Raw genomic sequence first — 20928 nt, 5'->3', positions numbered from 1 at the left:
TTTGTTTGTTTATTGGGCACATTTTACCTAGATGTAAGCATATTGAAACTGCAGGTTGCATCAGGAAAGTATACCCTCTGCTCTGTCTCCCTGCAGCTGTGATTTAGTCTCTAGATTTACAGGGCACATGTTTTTTTCTTTGAAGCTTCTCCTTCTGTCACCTGGAGAGGGCCAAAAAAGAGGCAAATACAGGACAGCCTAATGTTTTATCTAGCTTTGGAAGCAGCATGTTCCTTTCAGTCTATTTCTTAAATGCCAAATGTGTAGAAGAAAATGAATAAAAATTTCTAGGGAAAAGAAAAGAAAAAAGACATCATCTACCCAAGTCCATTTAACAAACTTGAACTCTATGCTTACAATTTTCACAAAAAGGTTTTACCATTTATTTCCTTGTCACACACACAAATATATTCATGATTCTGATGGCTTGAGGAGTAGTATGTAAACATGGATGGATGTGACCTGAACAGTACTGTTTCCTTTTTTGGTATTCCAGAATGTCATTTACAACGTGAAGGCTGCTTTTAATGAGGAATTTAACATAGTTGTACAAAAAAAGGAGCAGGAGATAGCACGAGTGAAAGAAAGAAACCTAAAGATCCAAGAAATCTTGGAGCAGCTTGACCTTCAAGTGGAATTGTGGGAGCCAGTCCTTACAGATGATGAGATGCCAGAGCGAGTGCTCACCGTTCAGGATTCAGAGGTGTCTGAAAAATGCATCTTTGTATTTGACCCATTCAAACCTAGCTTTCTAATTCTTGTCATTTCCACACATTGTGTCAGTACTGAAAAACCCTCAAGCAGATATGTCTGTATACTTAAAATCATCTTTTTGGCCCATTTTCTTCCCTTTCCTTTTTAGGGAGAAAAGCCTGAATAAGTCGATCTGAAATGAAAAATGTATGCAAACTTAATTTATTGCTGTTAAAAGTTTTCAAAATGCCCATAAATTAGATAAAAGTTCTTTGTTCCTGACATTCAAACCAGGCTTTCAGGAATTGCTTCCATAGTTAAGGGTTTGTCTGTTTTCTCTGAGTGCCATTATGAAACAAAGTAGTTTTAAACTAAAAATCTAAGTATTAGAGCATACTTAGTAATGTACTTATAAATTCAATTAATTATTTACAAAGAAAAAGCGTTTTTCTTATGCAATAAATTCCACTGATCTTATCTGCTCGTGATCAATCTTTTCCCATTTTTCTGTGCTCTTTCACCAGTCCATGTTATCCCACTTTAAGAGAAGGCATACACAAAAGACAACTAATAGCAACAAAAGTGATGGTGGTTTATATTTTAGGATATTTAAATGTAGTTTCTGTTGCTGTTCGAAAGGAGAATTTTCAACTTGAGGAATACTGTCATAGAGCAGAGATACAGCAAACATTGAGAATTTATATTACACCACTGTCATGGTTTAACCCCAGTCAGCAACTATGCACCACACAGCTGCTCACTCACTGCCCCTTTTCATCAGGATGAGGGAAACAATTGGAAGGGTAAAAGTGACAAAACTCATGGTTTGAGATTAGAACAGTTTCATAACTGAAATAAAATATAATAATAATGACAACAATGATAATCATAATGTAATTAATGCAATTAAAACATAATCATAAATGTAATTAAGAGGAAAATAATGAAAAGAGAAAGGAATAAAACCCTAAAAAACCCCAATTGATGCAAATGAAAAACAATTGCTCACCACCAACATAGCAACCCCCAGGCTGTGGGATGCACTGTACACCAGCTACTTGGAAGAAAATTAACTCCATCCCAGCCAAAACCAGGACTACCATTTTTCCAAAGATTCTTAGTCCCTGTGATCACATTTGGAGAAAAGAACCCTGATACAAACTTCTTCATTTTCTGCCTTCAGATTAAAGCTGAGAAATACATGACTCAAGAGGAGAAAGAGCAGGCAGAAATGCTGGCTAAGCTTGAAAGGGAAAGACGCCTTGGTGCTACAGTAAGTAAAGAAACATCCCTTTTACATCCCCATTGTCTCTGTTTAGGCTGTTTAATCATTGCAGCACTGAAACATTCCAGTAATGTAGTATAGGAGAATAAATCTAAACTGGTAGGTGTTGATGATATGTGCCTCTTCATTATTATTGTTATTTACAATCAGAACTACATAGGTCAGCTGGGGGAAGAATAGATAGAGTGTTAGACTCAGAGTTTTTAAACATGTGCTTAGGGGCAATTTAAAATACCATATCAGGTGGCTGGGAAGTAGATACATGTCCAAATTCATGTTACTCCTCAACCAAGGTCTTCTTGCTTGATATGTGTTTGTTGATTCAGCAGCCTCTGTTCTCCATGGTTCAGACTAGAAGACTGTGGTGCTTTCCTCTGGCTTCAAAATGCATCTGTAAAAAAACTAAGATGGTTCTGGCCCCAAAACAGATGCAGAATTACAACTTCCTTCGTCATAGCTTGTCAGTTGGCCAGGAGTAACCTATGCCTGTGTTCTTTCCAAAACTGCCAAAATGGCAGTAAGTTATTTGGCATATGAGTAACTTTACCAGAAAAAACTGAAACTTTTAGCATGTTCCACACATGTCCCCAAAAAGCATCAATCTGCTTTTACATGCTGAATAATCCAGAGGTAAACACTGTTATCATCCCCAAAACTAGCAATTGCTACATTTCCTTTTGTACTTTCAAGTATTTTTTGTGGTTCTTCCCAGGATGATGAACGACTGCGTGCTCTTGATGACATGATGGGCGGAGTACTGGAACTTAGGAGGGAAGACATTTTGAAAATGGTGAGATGTGTTTCTGCCATGTCCTTTAGGAAACCTGTGGGCTCTTCTGGCAATGTGAAATTCAACCAGCAAAAATCTCCAACCTCAGTGACCAAAGAAAGCTGGAGAACTGTAGAATTGCATTATGACCAGAGAGACTCCATAAGAGAGCATACACAAAAAATAGTACAAGATTCTACTGCCTGTGTAGAATTTCCTATCAACACCTATTCCTATCCCAGTGGAATACTGTAGGAACATCATCTATTTAATGTACATCTAATATATTACCATTATAACAACTGTATTGATGTGGGAAGGCTGTGATCTTACAGAAAAACAGTGTGTTTCATTTAAATTACCAAATATAGATATTACGGCAATAGAGAAAGGAAAAGATGTGAAGGAGGGCCACAGAAAAAGGGTGTGGCAGACCCAAGCAGTCCTCTGAAATCAATCTGTTTTGGAAAAATAGGACTCCACATAGAAGCTTACGTGAGCATGGAGTTAGGTTTGGGGTTCTGAAACAGAAAATGTGGTGTATCTCACACTGACAGTAGTTTTTGAGTACCAAATTGTTGTAATTTGCAAGATCCAGTAGTGAATTCCTGTAAGCCAGTGAGTCTATATATATATATATATATATATATATGATATATATACGTAAAATTACTGGTGCAAGTAACAGACCAAAGCAACAGAATATATATGTTACTTTGAATTAAGACTTGAATCTTACTAAGAAATACCTTTTGTTAAATGTAGTGCATGCTGTAGTTTCTTAGTGTGCTGATGCAGACTTAATATTGTTTTTAAGCATTTTACTCTTCAATACTTCCAGGATATTCCTCCACCTGATTTTTTATCCAGACCTGAGGATCTTTGGACTGAAGAAGAAAAAAAAGTATTTGAAGAATATGAAAAAAAAGTCAATGAATTGAATGAAGAAAAAGAAGATTATAGACAGGTAAATTAAAATGAGGAAAAGATGGGTTAGTTCACAGTGCTCATGACTAAAGCTTCCAGTCTTTCTCAGAAACAACTTCTAAAAATGAATGCTAATAAATAGGATAAACTAAGAATAAATTATCATCAAAGATCATATGGCATATTTAATAAATCCTACCTCAGACAGAATCAGGCAGTCTCCACTTATAACAATTACTATGGGCAAAAACCTGTAAAAGATGTGATATCCTAAGAAGGTAACTTTCCTTCACAAATGTACCAGTATTTCTAAAATGTGTTTTTCAGGTTCATTCCCAGAGTTGCTGATGCCATACAAAAATAATAAAATTATATTTATTCTTCAAAGTGGTATTGGAACAACATAACTTTGTAGCCTGGCAGAATTCTCTTTCCAAACAAGTAATTTCTGTGGCTTTTTGGCTGAGTTATACATTTCTATATTGTGCATTCTTCATCATCTCATATATATAGATATATATTGAGAGAGACATAAAAAATTACTTATTCCTCCAGATGTAATATTGCTGCTCTTGTCCTTGCCTTCCCCAGTTTCTGAGAAATGAATGGAACAAAATTGAAGCTTCCATCAAGGAAACAACACAAAATTTTGATGAGATTGTCCGCAAACTCTCTGAAAAGAGACTGAAATCACAGATGGTCATCTACCAGGTATTGCAAAAAGCATTAATTTTTCATCTGTACCTCTGTGCAGCAGAAATTTAAACTTTTTTATTACAATCATTTCACAGGAAGAACTCAAAATAGTCAATCTCATTTACACTTTACTGTTGGATGAAGAGTTGGACACCAGAGAAGCTGGACTTCATAAATTCCTTATGAAAAAGAAGAAAGAAAAAGTAAGTTGTCATTTGGAATGCTGTTGTTAGGAGTAATGTAATGTTTAAAGTACAGTTTCATGTGAAGTCTGTTCTTTCCAAAACGAAATCTTGCCTCTTGCCATAAAGGACTTTCTGACAATTTACAATCTTTTTTTTTTTTCAATTTGTACAGGTGACATACATTATAAATACCTCTGGTTTTCTTGATAGGGTCTTAGCTCAGTTCATCTTTGGTAAAGCTTCATGCATTCAGAAGGGCATGCTGCCATTTGTTTGCTACAAAGAATATTCTTTTCTACCTGGTATCAAGCTGAAAGTACAGCAGTAGCTCTATGTTTCACTGCAAGTCTCTTACTGTGGTAGTCTGCAGGTTGCTTCTGGCTTTTGGGACAATATTATCCCATTTGCCCACTTTGTCTTCATGGAGCTGTTCATGAGTCCTCAGATAATAAATATACTGCTGCCTCCACATGTCAGCTCTCCTGCTCAGCCTGTGTGTGTTTGGAGCTGCCAGCAACCCCTTGTGAGCTGCAGGGAGGGATTCCAAACGGGCATCTAGCCCCCACCACTGAATTGGCTGGACTAGTTTTAAAGCCATCTGAGGCCAAGTGTATATCAGCTTACAATTTTCAAATTTTTTTCCCCCTCATTTTCTAAATGGTCCCATTGGTACAACTTTTGGTCCATGGAAACCGTCAAAAACTGTCACAACAAGAAGTTTGTCATACAACAGAACTGTCTCCCCAGCAAAGTATTAGCATTTAACAGCCTCTATAAAACATGACTTTAGTATCCTTATACATAGCAGAACTCTGCCATGACAATGGGGAAATTGCATTCTAAAGTTAAGAACTCTCCACTGAACAACATTTGGGATTTTTTGACTGGTCTTACCTGAGATGACATGAAAGTAAAGAGAAATCTCTATAGAAAAAAAGATATCAACATACATAATTACATTCAATGTTTCAAAAGGCTTGTAAGCATTTCTTACAAGCCTTTTGAAATTTGTTACATTCTTACGCAGCAGGTAGTTTAATTTTACAGCTCTTCATCTTCTAGCAGTACCTGTAAGTGACCACTGAAGAAGGCACTGTATGGTTACTTAAAATAGCTCACCAGGTTATCTCTAGAAATAAGAAGGTGTGAGCTTCATCACTGTATGTGAATAGCCATTCACTGCTTCTGCTGGCTTTTTCATTCCTGAAATCTCTCGGTTTTACTATAGGTCAAGGGTGCAAGAAAAATCCTGGCTGCAAAACATGCTGTTGAGGCTTGCACAGGCCCCTATAAAGAGGCATTACATGAAGAGAAGGTGAGACTTCTGAAAACACAAGGAGTTTCAGAATTCATAGTTTCATTAAAAGTTAATGTTATATCTTCATAATGAGAAGAATGTACTGCTCTGTAAGCAAGAATTCTGGCCAATTCACTGATCAATGAAATTAGGCAGTAAAGGACAGTGTGTGCATAGAAGAATTTATGAAATAGTGCAGATTCCTGTGATGTTTGGGAGCACTTGCAAAAGCACTGTATTCTGTATTTCTAAGATATGGGCAAGTTGATGCTTTTTTAAAAAATAATATTGTGGTAACAAGAAAGCTTTCTTCCCCACCCCCAGAACCTGGAACATGGTTTTATGAAGCAGTTTGCTCATACACCTGGCAATCTCTTTGAGGAGCTTTTACAACTTTACAAACATCGACCAGAGTAAGATCCCCTTTGATTCCATTATTTACATACTGATATTCCTTGTGAGTCAAGAATGAGAATACTATTTATTCTAATAGTCTAAATTGTATTGCCTGCTTTTTATGGAATAGTTAACAATAGATAATTTCCTGTCACACTAAAAATTGCTATTTTGAATATACATTTCCTTATTTACTCCACAAAATCTATTTTAAATGCAATCTAAGCAATCATCAGGTTCCAAGACGATATTCTTATTTGGTATAGTCTTATCTCTTGCTTTTTGCAAGAGATCGAGAGTATGAAACATTCTTAGTGTTTTGTGACCTTCTGCTATGTAACAGAAAATACAAAGTACATCCTGTCTGTGCTCTGTGTGTGCTCTAGGACCCCAGATACAGAAATCCTCCTTGACACAGCTAACCCCTATGTGAAGGGATCACCTGAGGATTACCAAGGTGCAGTTTCCCTTTTAATGAAAGCCATGGATGAACTGGATCGTCCTGAGCACATGCCTAGTGGCTTAGACCAGTCTATGTGGGAACATTTTTGTCTAGCTAGAAGAAATAAAATGGAGAGTGAGGAGCTGGTATGTAAAATTCTTTATTTTGCCCATATACTTCTTGATATTTTTGAGTCTTAAACTTTAGTGGAGTTCTCATGTAGAGTCAAGCTAGTGGTGAAATAACAATGCAGGGTACATATACTCCATTGGCCTTTGAAAGTTTGTTCTGGCTACATTCAATTCAGAATAACAGGTAAACCTGTTCTCTAGTTCTAGCTGTAGTTCTTCAGAGGAAAAATTAGCATATTAATATGGATGGATTTGATCAGAATGATTGTGACCTTGATATGGTTTCATTAAAAATAAAAACCCATCATTTTCCTTTTCTCTATCCATACCAAAAAAAACTATAAGGTATTTGATTCCCATTACCTGTTGAAGTCATCCTCTCCCATAAGCATTCTACACTTGCACCAATGCATTCCAATATTTTCTAGACTATAAAGAGCAATTCTTAACAAAAGATGGTTCTGGAGATGTATTTGTTAATTATAAAAGCATGAATGAATAAATCTGAATTATCCAGAGACAGATATACATGAAATTTGACCAAAAGAGAAGAAAATATGATTTCCCTCCACATGAATATTTATATATGAACGAATAATTTCCTGAGCACAGTATAAGGCTTAACCTTTATGTCTTATATGCTGTACTGAGATTCTCAAAATACTGGGCTGCATATTTATATATAAAGATATCTTCTTAAGAACTTGGCTTTTCTGTCCTCAAAGAAGCTTGCCCTGACATACGGACAAAGTTGAAAAGCTTGGGAATGTCACAATGTTGCTTGCCTAGGTGAAATGGAAGGCCCTAGCACTGGCAGAGATGCAGGCCTGTCTCCATAGAAGAACAGAGGAAAATGATAAGATGAAGTCAGAATTGGAGAAAACTTTCCAAGAACTCACTTGGTAATTTTTTATCTTTTCCTATGTTCAGCTGATCTTTAATACTCCACTAACACAGAACCAAAAGTTACAAACAAAATTATTCACTTCTGTTATTCTGCACTCTTTTATCTAGGTTTCATAAATTCCAAAGTAAAATATAAAGGAAAATGGACCCTGGCTGGAAGTCTCTTCTGTTTTCTTTCCAATTGATATTAAGATTTCATTTCAGTTAATGACATTTTCCCCAGAACATTGCTAGTGTATGTTAAACTGAATCCAGTGCTTGAAAACTTTATGTATATATATACCATAAGTTCCAGATTTTGTAGTCACTTCAGCAGCAAACAGAAGACAGAGTCTGGAAAAGAGTAAGCCCTACATGAACATACCACCTGCCAGTAATAAATATAAACATTGGGAATCATGGGAGGATTTCTGTAATCCTGTTGAAATCACTAAACACTGTTTTTGTTTTTTGCCATCTTAGGCTGAAGGAGGAAAAGATGAAGCTTCAGCAGAATTTGATTGTCCAGTTTTTGCTAAAACAAGGACAGGTGGAATTGGATAGTACTCAGATCCCAGAGTACAGTGATGCTGTTCTCATTGATAGGAGCATTGTTGAGGAACTGAATCGCACTGTTGCGGTAATTTACATTATCTAGAGGATATTTAAGCTTCCTAAACAAATGTATTGTCCTTCAGGGGCTCAGCTTTTTCTCCAGTCTGGCATCTAGTTTCAATTCATTACAACACACCAGCAGGCTCAATTGTAATCTAGAAGCTATTAAGCATTCTCTAATGTCTCTTCTCACGATGTAGAGATTGCAGTGCAGACTGCTTTCTTGATGTTTGATCAATACAGTTCAGGTCAATGAAATGGTGACAGTCTTTAGACACACCATCACTTACACATACATTGTAACTAGAAAATGCTAATATCATGGGCACCAGTCCAAAAATTCCCTTGAGGCAAACTTACTGCCATGTTAAGAAGCATTCAAATAGTGGTTCACATTAAATTTAAAAATTCATAGTTTCTTATGTAAGGTGAAATTGGTGATGATACTTAAAACAGTTTTTCATACCCTCATGAAATGTTCTTTTTTAAGGCATTCTACCTGTACAAAAATTGTCTTTTACTGATACTGCACAAAGCCTTCAGTAACATATGCAAAATACCTTAAACAGAGCAAGCTTGTATTTTGTACACCTAAAATACCTTTCCATTGTTATGTAAGATAGATAGATGGAGGGAGAGCTTAGTTGTCATTTTCTTCATCTATTTCTGTGATCTAAAGCTGTGACACAGAGCATAAAACAGAACGAACTTCCTTAAAAGATAACCATCTGGAGTAAAGTCTGGCAAGAGGCATGCAGTATAGCATGTTTAATTGACTAAAATTATGACTTTGGAAACTTGCCCATCTTGTTGCAAACAATTATTCCATAATCTGTTAAGTGTGTTAATTAAGATTGATCTATTTTTTTAGGCTCAAGGAGAAAAAAAAATTACTGCCATGGTAGAATTTAAGGACTTCTCTAAAGGGATAATACAGCTGGAATGGGAACACAAGAAAATGAAAATGCAGATACAAGATCTGAAAGAGAAGGCTCGGGATATTGTAATCCTACCAATTTCAAAAGATTGCCAGCTAGTGAGTTGCTTTTTCTGATTTATATTTCAAATGCAGAAATTTATACTGCCTACACCTTTAAGAAAGATCATTTATATTTATACCTCATAAATCTCTTATTACCAGAGAAACATGATTCCTAATAGGTCAACAATTCAGCTTTCAAAGGGAAGTCTTACTCATGAGATTGAGCAGTGATGAAATTCTTTGGGATGTTAGAGTGTTAAATTAAGGCAAAATTAGTCCTAACTCTTAGTGTTTCAAAATTGGCGTTGAATAAGGAATCAGAATTTTGCAGCCACAAGGAACAGATCTCTTAAATCGAACAGTCCTTTTTAAGTGGAAGCCTGAGGTGCCCCCAGCTGCTATCGCACAGACATTTTTTAACTTTGCCCTGCTTGGGGCCTGAGCGTTCCTGCGGAAGCCTCAGCGGGTCCCACCCTCTCGCTGCCATTCGCTGGCCCAGCAGCAGAGCAGGGAGCTGTGCCCTGCCCGGCAGGCAGGAGGGGCAGCCACCAGCATGTCAGCACCTACACATCTTCCAACAAGCCCAGCTGGCAGGCCAGGAGAAAGAGGTAAAGGTTGTGGGACACGGCCAAGGATACCACTGGGAGAAGAAAGGAGGAAGACGAAAAGTTGTAGGGAAAGCCTGGGGGTATTGCAGTATGGGATGTTGAAAACTGTAGGGAAATCCTACAGTCATATGCTGATGATGTGGGTGGCATAAAGGTTTGGAGTAAGGGATGTTGAAGGATGGGTAGGCTGAAGATACAGCAGTGGGGACAGCTATAAAGCACAGAGGAAAAGGAAAGTGTTGGACAGCAGGTAAGGATATTGCCATTCAATCAAAGGATTAGAAGAAAATTCAAAACATATGTTTTGCCTAATCTTCATTTGTATTGCTGCTCTACAAAATGCTTGTTCTGAATCACAGCCACAGGACTTTCATGACTAACGCCAATCACCAGAACAGCTTTCCAAAGAGGTGTTATTTTAGTGCATGGAAGAATTCTTGTGGTGAATTTATCACCAGTGTTGCCATTAGCTCCATTCAGTAAACTGATGAGCAGAGCTCTTGCCCTTCAGAGTTGAACTGCCCATAGTAAAGGCATTTACCAGTTTAATCAGAATTTGAATGCCCTGAGGGAATTGCCTTAGGTCACTTTTGGATTAGAAATATGGAGTTAGTGGGAAAGACAAGGTAACAGATGCCCCAACAACAGGAATGGAAAGAAAGATGGCTTATAAAAATGTGTGTGAGCAAGGACTTGAGACCATTTGGAATGAGGGCTGTTAATGAAGCAGTGAGTGAAAGAAGTTTAATCCTGTAGGCAAGGAGCCTCTTCTGGGCCTTTCCTGTTTCTCCTCCTGTAACTAGAACAGTCCACAGGATTCTCCCTGTCACTTTGGTGGGACAGTACTCTGGAAGGATGAATCTACATCTACAGAAACCTGTCTACTGGCTGTTAAAGATCCATAAAACATTATGGGGTTTACCATTTGTCATTTGATAAAGAGGTATTTTAGTATCAGTGTGCTCAAGCAAAAAAAGCAATAAATTCACTGATATGTCAGCTGCTATGCAAATAGAACAATAACAGAAGTAAAAATGATTAGGAAGCCACTAGACAGAAAATAATAAATTTCCTCTGTAGCCTAAAGACAGACTGTCTTAGGCCTCCAGCTATGTTAGCTTAGATTACAAGCAAAAGCATAGCTTGGGCTTTTTGACAGCCTCAGCGAACTTGTTTGGCCCTTGTTTCCATTACAAATATATAATAGATAACATCCTTTTTAACAGCTGCACAGTCTAGTACTCCCACAGCATCCAAGCATATCCTTACAAGGTCCATTTATGATCACTAGTAAGCTTTACCACTGCAGAATTCCAGTGTTTTGAGTTCCACATAGTATGATGTTCTTCATAGAAGGGTGGAATTGTTGTGAATTACCAGGCATAAGATCATTTCTTTCTGGTTTTACTTTTTCAGTTCCTAACTGTGCATAACTACGACACCCACATTGCTCAGCACCTAGCAGGGATGGAGCAGAGCCTCAGCGTCATGGATAAGGTAAATCCAAGGGAACCACCACATCTGAGAGACACATAGATATATAGATATAAATATAGATATATCATGTATTTGTCCATCTGGCTTTCAATAGTTTCCTCAGCTTGAGCTGTGCTGTCTACAGCAGCAGCTCTCTAGTGTTTGGAAGCAGTCATCACACGTGGATTGCTGCAGAGATGAAGCCTGTCTTCTTGCTCTGTTACTAGAATTAAATACTTTCCTACCCTGAACATCTGAATGCAGATGTGCTAATCATTTCTTACACAGCACTGCCTATAAAAGTCACTCCTCCATTTCTAATGAAGCATTCTTTCCATCTTCAGTGTTTAATGTTTCTCTCCAGGAGCACCAGCCTGTTCAAAGTATCCTTCCCCTTTGTGTTCAAAATAAGAGACACAACAATCTGATTTGCTGGCTACTTCATGTATTTCATCATTCAAATTATGACTGTCTTTTTTTTAAAGTGATTTCACTGAATTTTCTCCAAGTTGTGCTAGTTGGCATCAGCTTCCTCTTCGAGCTTTAGTATTTATCTTGTCCCTTTACAGCCCATCCATCAGCTTCAGCAGCTTAGAGCATGTCCTTAACTCACTGATTCCAGTGACTTCCTTTTCTCCCTTTGCCTTTCAAGTTTTATCTTTAATATCTCTTTCTTCCTGACCTATACCTCTTTATTCCTTGGCTGCTCCTTAAATTAGAACTCCATTAACTGAGAAACCATGTGTGAAAGACACTTTCCAAAGTAAATCTTATCATGTGCTACTAGTCAATTCAACATACATTAGAGTTTATCAAGGTGTGACACAGTGCTTAAAATTGTAATTTTTTTTAATTATAAATTTGTCTGAACAGTTTTTGTATGACCTCATATATTTGCTTTATTCATCTCAAAATGGACAGTTGCACAAGAAGAATGTGAAAAACCACCAGAAAAAAGTCAGAGAGCTGAAGAAGTGCATCCGTCTGAAAGAGCAGGAGAACTACGAACTCGGCCTGCAGCTGAAGGAAATGCTTGTCTCTGTGTCAGAAAGGATGCACATCTTCGAGGCAGCTGGTGAGTCCAGTGAGGCACTTAAGGCACAAGCAAAGAACATTCAGAAAATAACTGCAAGGCTGGACAGTGCTGTTCTCCACCATCAGCTGAGGGACAAGGAATGCCTGTCTGTTATGTATTTACACAATGAGCAGAGTCCTTCCTGCCAAAACCTACCATGGTTACTGAAGAGTTACCTGGAGACTCTTGTGGCTCTGGTAACCAAAGCTAGCTGAATTCCTGGAAATGTTCAAGTCAAAATATTACAGTCAATAATGACTTCATTAGGCAAATGATTTCATTTTTTTCTAAGAGCTGTTCAATGGGCTTCTTTCCACCCTTCCAAGAGAACAGAGAAAGTAATGTGTACCTAAGAGTAGTATTCACTATTAGCAAAACTTACAGAGATCTTTCCACTAGTGGAAAACAGTCACAGATTTGCAACACGGTGGATACTTGCTAGAAGCTAAAGAAAGCATGCCCAGTGCCTTTTAGAAATACTTTGCTTTATTCAGTACTATAAAGGCTCTTAAGCCCAACTGTGAGCCTTTTTTAAAATGCTTGCCTATTTATACAGAAATTGGAATAACCCCAGGACAGGTCCCATGTGGACTACATCCCCTATGAGCACAGGCTAACACTAACACTTTGTTTTCTGCAGACACACGGGATATTTCTGAAAAGATCACAAGGCAGCGTTACCGAGAGATTGTGAAGCAGAAATATCTACGGAACCTTATAAGGGAACAGGAAAAACAGCTTGCAGTTCTTCAGTCAGAACTTGAAAGTTGGAATCCAAGAACACTCCATATTATTTAAAAATCAGAGATTAATAATAGATTAATAATAACATGGTCTTATCTAAGGGAAAAGAGTTTTGACAGCTGATTCTTCTCCCTGAACTTTTCTTTCCACAAATTGTTTCTTCTGTAATTCCTTTAAATAACTTCCATTTGAAAGATGCATAGTTGTCTGATTTGTATTTTTTACACCTGATCTTAACCCCGTTATATTTCAGTTGATGAGATTTATTTCTACTGGTTTTATTATATAAACCATATAGCTCATTATAGAAAACAGCCATGTATGCAAGCTGGCCCCATCCCAAAGACAGCTGTGCCTTATTGTGGTATAATCACCCACAGCCAGCAGGAACTGTGGCTGCTGCCATGGGCAGAATCACAGGAAAACCAGGTTTGGAAGCATCTGGCCTCCTGAAATAGTTGCTGGCATCTTCCACCCATTTACACTGTGGTGCAATGTATTTTCCTGCCAGCTCCTTCCACGACAGCTAAGAAAAATAAAGAACCCATGATAAAGTTAACTACTGCTGGAGCCTGATCTACCTTCTCGGGCATTCCCCCTGCTTTTTATTTCTCTGCTCCATGGTGTGGGTCAATCCTCCTCCTTTCATAAAAGTCACATGACATTTTAACCCATTTCATTGTGAGAGCAACAACAGCTTTGATATCTTAGCTTAAAATTCTACTATGTCAGTTGTGATCCTGTACATGTTTTTTGCTTTGCCATCTCTAATTGGGATTTGTAAGGATTCTAATTACATTTCACTAGAAGACCTTTTGTCTTCTGCTGAAAAAGAAGCAGCATCATTCCAACTTCAGGGAAGATAACTGTCTTCTTCACCAGGCACCATCATCTTTTTGCACATGCCTAAAAAGGCACAGAAACAGTGCTTTAATACTCAAAATGTGATTTGCAATAAAGGCTGTTCTGCATTAATTCTTCCTGGACAGCAAGAGTCAGTATTCTTAAGAGCAAATTGTAGGTACAGGCTGAAGTCTAATGAGCCTTACCAATGGTTAAAAGGTTCTGTATGATCTTTGATTTTCTTTCTCTTGAGCTGTCTAAGAAATTACTCCCTTATAAAGGTAACAGGATATAGCACCTGCAAACAAAAAAGGTAGGGTATAACCAGTAAGAAAACAAGAGTCCTAGCAGGGAGAGTTGTATAGTCATTAAGATTTATGTATTGTTACACTTGAGAAGCAGTGATTTTAGGGCAAATAAAAAACAAAAGGTACCATAATGAAAAAAAGCAATTTCAAGTTAAATAAAAACAACTTTCAAAAAAGGCATTTGTTGGAGAATAAATGGAATTGTAAAGATTTATTCAGCTTTATGATGCTGTATTTGAAGCAATCCCATTAAACAAGGCCTTGTTTTTCTTATTTATTTGAAGAGAGAAAACACCTTGGCTCTAGATGTAGTAGAATAGAAAGCTGGTTTCAATTTTCTTGCCTTCCCTTCTATTACCTCAGGCTGTGGCAGAATGCTTATGAGACAGCAGCTCTGCAGAGACTGTCTGGACCAGAACCTGAAAGCAACTGCATTATGACATGTTTTCCTCAGTAGGAGTTAAAGCTAGTGAAAACATCTTATCTCAGCTCTGGAATATTACCATCATGAAAATCAGTTATCTTCACTTAACTCACAAAATGCTGTCATTAGCACCAGGAAGACATGTAAAATGGGTGTATCTATAAACAAACTGCACTCATCCCCATCTGAACATAAACAGAATTGACAATTTGAGTTATTTGAATACAAGTAACCATGCAGAGACTAATAAAAAAATTGACTTCTTTCTACCTGTTAAACGATGACTTTATTTTTATTAAATAAAAATTCACTGACCAAGTCATTAAGCCAGATTCTCCAAAACATCACCAGTTTGATTTCTTTTCCATTAAGTAATGCCTTTTACAGTGCCTACTGTATGTATGCACACAGCTTTACAAGTATCTCTGGAGAAAACCTCCTAACCTCAAAGCATAAAGTCCATTGTCTGACCAACACTTCTGACACAATCAGAATTTATTCAGTCTTTTCTGCTTTTGTGTTGGTGCAAAGAAAGCTCTGCAGCTGTAGATTATGCATCTACAAAATCTTCTTCTGTTCTGCTGTAGTGCAGTAACTGGTCTTCTAACCCAAAAGTGTCGATGAGCTGAGTGAGACTCACTTTCTTGCCATCTGCAGAAAAGGCCGATTGCAGCTCATACAGCATCAGCTGGGTGCTACTCCTCCACTTCACTATCAAAGCCTGCAGCTCAGACAGGTTGTTCTGAAATTGGGACAGACAGAAAAAGAGTATTCACCTGCTGACAGCAGATATTCTTACAAAATGCCTTAAACTGAGACAATACACAAGCACCACAGTAAACACCAGTGAGTACTGCCTCACCTTGGATCGATACATCTTCACCATTTTGAGCCTACGAAGCAGCTCTTCCTTCTCCTGCACTTGTTTCTCTAGCTTTACTTTCTCTTCAAGGGACTGTTGCTGACCAAGATCAATCTGTAGCACATCCAAATTCTCTGCTGATCCACAGGGATCACTCTCCTGTGAGGGACTTTTGAAACATGTATGTCCAGTGCCATTTCCTTCCAGGTTTTCAGAACCATCTTGTAACCTGGAACAGTCTGCACTTGTCTCTGGCAAGCATTCAGTGGCAGCACCAGCAGTGTCTTTTTCTTCAGTGTCTATTTTGAGCCGCTTTGCCACTGTAAAATTGGCATTAAATGAACGTCTTGTTTTCCTTAATCGTTCCCTCAGAGCTGCACTCATTTGCTGAAAAAACAAAATCAATAAACTCAGAAAACCCAGGCGGTCAGAATATTCTTAAATTTCCATCAAATCTCAAATAACTGTTTAGCAATCATTATTATTTACATAGAATGTGTAATATATTTAACTATCATTGTAAAGCCAGACTTCCTAATTCTCTGTATAGCCTTCACAAACTTGAACAAAGTCAACTTCTTCCTCTCACATGTATTTGCACACACAGCTGCAAGATCTGGAAAGGTGTAGCTCCATATTTTCTTAGACAAAATCCTGTATTCTACTGAGGCAAACTTACTCATCTAGTGTTTGTGTAAAAGAAATATAGAATAAAATTAGCCAAGTTGAAATATGCTATCAATTTCCCCTCTAGTTTAATGGAGATAAGGGTTTAATGGAGGTATGTTCTGTATTCTAGAATATATTAGAAATACCTGTATGGTTTTGACCTGTTCATGCTTTGAGATACTTCACAACCATCTAAAAAGATTTTTTGTTCTTCAAAATAACTATTTTTTATAATCTGTGTCTAACATTTTTATTTATAAAAATGCACTAAAATACTGGAGTGAGGGATTAGTTATGGAATACTTTCAAACCAGGCCTGTCCTGCATAGATCTGGATGCTGAGTGTGACAGTATCACCATTTCACATCCCAGGATAAGACCAAAGCAGAGCTCAGCACTATGGAGAATATACAAACTGAAAGCATTGTACTTTGTTCCACTCAGGCAGAAGTCACAGAAAGTCATCCTGCATGCACAGCAACACAGAAAACCAGGATTTGAGAAAACTGAAGATGACAGGTTAAAAGAAAAAAGCAAAAAAATGCACCCCACACCCTATATAGTATTTAAATTTATTAGTATGACATTGGGTTATGTTGCTCCATCACTTTGTATTCACAGCAAGCATCTGCATTTTCACAGCAAAGTACCCCAGGTGCCTTCCTTACCTTCACAGCCTCCTAGCTAGAGGTGTAAGGTGCCTGTCTCTAGCCTTCCAGCAAGCAGCATCTCAGTGACTTCTGACTCCTGGATGATTTCACAAGCATTTCTGTTACTATGAACAATCATATTATTGGAAAAGTAAGACGTTTTCATACCTGTTTCCCTGAACTGGTCCCCTGTGCAGGTGGTGCCCCAGAATCCTTTGGAGTACTGCACAAAGATGGCAATTTATCCAGCACTGACTCTTCCATCTCAAGATGAATAGCTGTTTCTGTTAAATGACAGAATGAATTATGGTGTCATTGTCACCTGATTATAATGAGCCCTTGGTTGCAGAAATGAGTAAAAAGCTCTAATATTAAATTCTAAGGCTTATTTTCTAACTGGCATGTTCAAAAAGGACATCTGCATAAGTTACACAACTGTTTCATGTGCTAAGTAACATCTTGCTTTGCAAACAGCTTTTCTTTGAGAGGATGCATGACACTACTAACTGCCACAAAATCCTTTACTATCCATTTTATATATTATTATCTCCCTCACTCCTAAAGCTCTGTGGAGCCAGGATGGTTTTTGTTGTCCACAAATATAAACAATTAATCTTTTCTATAGAACAATATACTTGGGTATCCAGGTCTCTGAAAACAATCCAGTCTCATTTGATCCTTCTGGGGGTGCTGCTTAAAAAAGTAATTACTCATACAGGTGGAAGTTTTGATTAACAGGAAACATCCCAAGCTCACTCAGAAAGGCTCCTTAATTAAAATGGTTAAGTCACACCTCCCAGCACGAACCAACTTCAAATCAATTTGGCAATGCTTAATTTCATTTAGCAATTGTGAACCACCTACTAATGACCAGAATGCAGCTGGAAAATCAACAGCTATACCTCCACTCACCTGCAAATTGCAATTACAAGTTTTGAAACAGAAGCCTCTCAAGAATAAAATCCTGCAAACCAAAACTAGGCAACAGAGGGCCGGCACAAGGGGCTGCCTCTTCACAGGTGAAAACCGCCAAAGCTTCAGTATGCCAGAACCTTAATAGCCCAGCAACCCTGGTCTTCCTGGCTTGATACCAAAGGATGGAGGTCCTCATTTATCTTAGAAGTCAACATTCCTCCCCAGCTGTTCAAAATTGAACATATGGTACTTGATTTAAAAAAAACCACAGACCTTAGCAAAGAGTCTAGTTAATTGGGTATTTTAGCAATCTATCAATTAAACAGGAAGCCCACAGCATCCATTAAATATAATAGAGGTTTAATACTATTATTTATTTTTCTAAGGAAGAGCCTAGAAAAAGCAACATCATTCTTATGCACACTGTATATCACAAATATGTTGTAAGTCTTTCCAAGGAGCAAAATTATTTTAAGCCTAAGAGATAGCTTTAAAAACCCAAGCAATCCTATGATTCTCTGCAAATTCGTCTTTAAATGACCATAACTAATACTTTTTCCACTAGTTTGCTAATGCTGTTACTTGGCAGCATATTCACACACATCTCCTGCACTCTTAAAATCCTTTTCCTGTATCTTCGGCTAAGAATCCTTGGCATTCTCAACCAGTAATGCTGTTCACCACACAAAAAATTCTGTCCGGCAAGAAAATTTGAGTTAGAAGGGGAAAAGACAATTTTGCTTTTCAGTACTTACTTGACTTTTGCACTTTGAGTAGTCTGTAACTACGTCCTCTGTTTTCTTGCTTATAGCTACGTCATATAAAGGCACTCACTCCTTTTACTGTCTCAACAACAAAAGGCTCTATTAACACTCAATACTTTTAACACTCTATTAACACAATACTATTAACACTAAAGCTTTGCCTTGCTAGTTTTCCACCCGCAGAGAAGCAGGATGAACGCTGGGCAGACCATAGGCTCGGCCACAGACCTGTGAAGCTCGTGCTGAGGTGCTACACCCCAGAAACGCAGCCACAACACCGACCCGCAGGGCTGAGGAGCAAAGTGAGGCCCCTGGGGGAGGACAAACCCCAAAGGAGCCGGGAGAAAGAGGAAAGAACCCGGCGGAACCGCCCTTCCGTCCCCCGCTCCCCTCAGCGCTTCAAGCTCCCGCTGCCGGGCAGGGGCGGCCCCGCGCGTGCGCACCGCGCGTGCCCGGGCGGCACGGGCTGTTTGCGCCTGCGCGCGGCGGGAGGCGCTGTGGGGCTGAGGGGCGGGCGCGGAGCCTTAGGGGGATTCCGGTCCCGGTCTCGGTCCCGCGAGTGGCAAACGCGGAGCGTCCCCTGGGGCCTCGTAGGCTTTCGTGTTGCATCTGGGCTTGCCAGGTGGTGCTGTGTCTCTTAGGCCAGCGTGGGCCCGCCACCCATGTTTGAGGTCTGGGCCGAGGTCAGATGTCACCTCACAAAATCAGTTAGGATGAAAAGATCATCGAATCCAACCTATGACCCAGCACCACCATGTCAACTAGACCATGGCACCAAATGCCATTGTTCAGTCTTAAACACTTCCAGGGGTGGTGACTCCAGGAGCTCCTTGGGCAGTCTGTTCCAATTCCACTTATCATTTCTGTGAAGAAATTTTTCCTAGTGACCAACCTAAACCTTCCCTGGCCTAGCTGAAGACGATAAGACAATGTCCCTGGAAGTGTCCCTGTGCCAAGGAGGGGGATTCTGGCTCAGCATGGATAGCACAATAGGCCCTTTTGTCACAGCCATGGAACTACAGCTCTCCACCTCAACCTGCAAAAGCCTTTATCCCAGGAACTGTCTCCTCACATAAGTGGAAAAAGCGTAACTGAGGGACTTACTGGGAGATGTGTGACCTGAGTAGCACTGTCATGGTTGTGGGAAAGAAGAGAAAATGAAGAAATTTGACTGGAGAAACAGGGAGATTGTGACCGTGACAAGGAGCAATCCCAGCTGTGGCTGCGCTGTGCAGTTCAGGGTTAGAGAGTTCCCTGAAACTCAAAGATGCTGCTGAAGCAAGAGTGATCTTCCATCTCTATCAGCTGCACACCTGGCTTGCCCATGTGGATTTACTTTTCTCAAAACTGATTTGTACAAAATGTTTTTCAGTTGTAACAGTCAGGACTGATAGGATGAGCTGAGGAAGCCATAGCAACGACAGCTCCCAGCCCTTAGGGATGGTGTCCCAGTGGTTCCTCCACACTGCCCACAGCCGAACAGCCCCGAGCTGTGCCTCGATGCCTCACGCAGCTGTGCAGAGAGCTGCACGTGGGGTACAGGCACCCACATGCCTGGATCATGCCCTTGGCTTGTGTGTCAGGACTGCATTAATTTCCTGCCTGGTTCGTCCTCACTGCTGCAAATGAGGACACTCTATTTTCTCTTCACCTTGTGTAAACCCTATGTCTATTGAGACCAGAGACAGTCTTGAGCTGAGAGGTGAGTAAGCATTGAGTGTTGTAGGTGTGATAACATGTTAGCAGTTGCTGAGGTTTTTACCATGAGTTTTCATAGATTCACACACTTCAAAGAGGATTTGACAGGGTTGATAGCACCCTTTTACTTACCTACAGTAAAGGGTATTAAAGCATTCAAAGCCCATCTGCAACAAGCTGGTTTGGGAAATCTGAGAACTTGAGGCCTCAAGGTTACACCTTGTATAAGATTTTATCTGTGGGTAAAATTGATTTAGAAAAAATCTCAGTAGCAAATGTGGGAATTTACCTTATGTGGTGTTGTACTATGGTTTGTAACCATGTACCAAAAAAACCCTGTTGAACAATACCCCACGTGTTGAGGCAGTTTGGAAGCATTTTTTAAATCTGCCTCTTTTTGGGGTTTGAGTTTGTTTTTTAGCCCTTTAATTTAGTGTCATAAATATTTTAATTTTTAAATATGTTAAAAATAGACTCCTGGTTGCAACAGCAAAAGTGCTAATAGAACTTCTGCTGCAAATTTATAAAGAAGGCTGGATCTCAGATACTCTGGAGCTTTGTGATGGCATGTCTCCAAGTTCACAGTGTA

The 20928-nt window shown here is 39.0% G+C and overlaps 2 protein-coding genes across 3 annotated transcripts in view; one reads left to right on the top strand and one right to left on the bottom strand.

Moving 5' to 3' along the window:
* CFAP43 (cilia and flagella associated protein 43) overlaps window positions 1–13260 on the top strand; it is a 42413-nt gene extending 29153 nt beyond the window's left edge. The window contains exons 25-39 of the mRNA XM_030951755.1: window positions 497–703; window positions 1877–1966; window positions 2691–2768; window positions 3589–3714; window positions 4266–4385; window positions 4466–4573; window positions 5784–5870; window positions 6177–6265; window positions 6635–6836; window positions 7611–7723; window positions 8190–8346; window positions 9193–9357; window positions 11328–11408; window positions 12309–12462; window positions 13103–13260. Of these exons, the coding sequence (XP_030807615.1) occupies window positions 497–703; window positions 1877–1966; window positions 2691–2768; window positions 3589–3714; window positions 4266–4385; window positions 4466–4573; window positions 5784–5870; window positions 6177–6265; window positions 6635–6836; window positions 7611–7723; window positions 8190–8346; window positions 9193–9357; window positions 11328–11408; window positions 12309–12462; window positions 13103–13260 (1935 nt within the window). The remainder of the gene's footprint in view (window positions 1–496; window positions 704–1876; window positions 1967–2690; window positions 2769–3588; window positions 3715–4265; window positions 4386–4465; window positions 4574–5783; window positions 5871–6176; window positions 6266–6634; window positions 6837–7610; window positions 7724–8189; window positions 8347–9192; window positions 9358–11327; window positions 11409–12308; window positions 12463–13102) is intronic.
* Window positions 13261–14663: 1403 nt separating this feature from the next.
* SFR1 (SWI5 dependent homologous recombination repair protein 1) lies at window positions 14664–19032 on the bottom strand. 2 transcript variants are annotated; one of them, XM_030951547.1, is made up of 5 exons: window positions 18870–19032; window positions 18633–18719; window positions 17131–17246; window positions 15644–16030; window positions 14664–15523 (listed from the first exon to the last, which is right to left on the bottom strand). In XM_030951547.1, the coding sequence occupies exons 3-5, from the start codon at window positions 17224–17226 to the stop codon at window positions 15332–15334; spliced, it is 675 nt and encodes a 224-aa protein (XP_030807407.1). In that variant the 5' UTR covers window positions 17227–17246; window positions 18633–18719; window positions 18870–19032; the 3' UTR covers window positions 14664–15331. The 2 variants fall into 2 exon arrangements, with proteins under 2 accessions (XP_030807407.1, XP_030807406.1); XM_030951546.1 differs by having other exon boundaries at window positions 18633–19032.
* Between the last annotated feature and the right edge of the window lie 1896 nt (window positions 19033–20928).

This window comes from Camarhynchus parvulus, chromosome 6 (genome assembly GCF_901933205.1).
Source record: "Camarhynchus parvulus chromosome 6, STF_HiC, whole genome shotgun sequence".
Classification (NCBI taxonomy): Eukaryota; Metazoa; Chordata; class Aves; order Passeriformes; family Thraupidae; genus Camarhynchus; species Camarhynchus parvulus.
Note: the sequence above shows the minus strand (reverse complement) of the source record. Positions and strands in the feature narration are given on the sequence as shown.

Coding starts and splice junctions, on each gene's coding strand:
- SFR1 (XM_030951546.1), bottom strand. CDS start 17,226: ATGGAAGAGTCAGTGCTGGATAAATTGCCATCTTTGTGCAGTACTCCA. Junction 16,031..17,130: donor GGACCAGTTCAGGGAAACAG/GTATGAAAACGT, acceptor TTGTTTTTTCAG/CAAATGAGTGCAGCTCTGAG. Junction 15,524..15,643: donor TGAAGATGTATCGATCCAAG/GTGAGGCAGTAC, acceptor TCCCAATTTCAG/AACAACCTGTCTGAGCTGCA.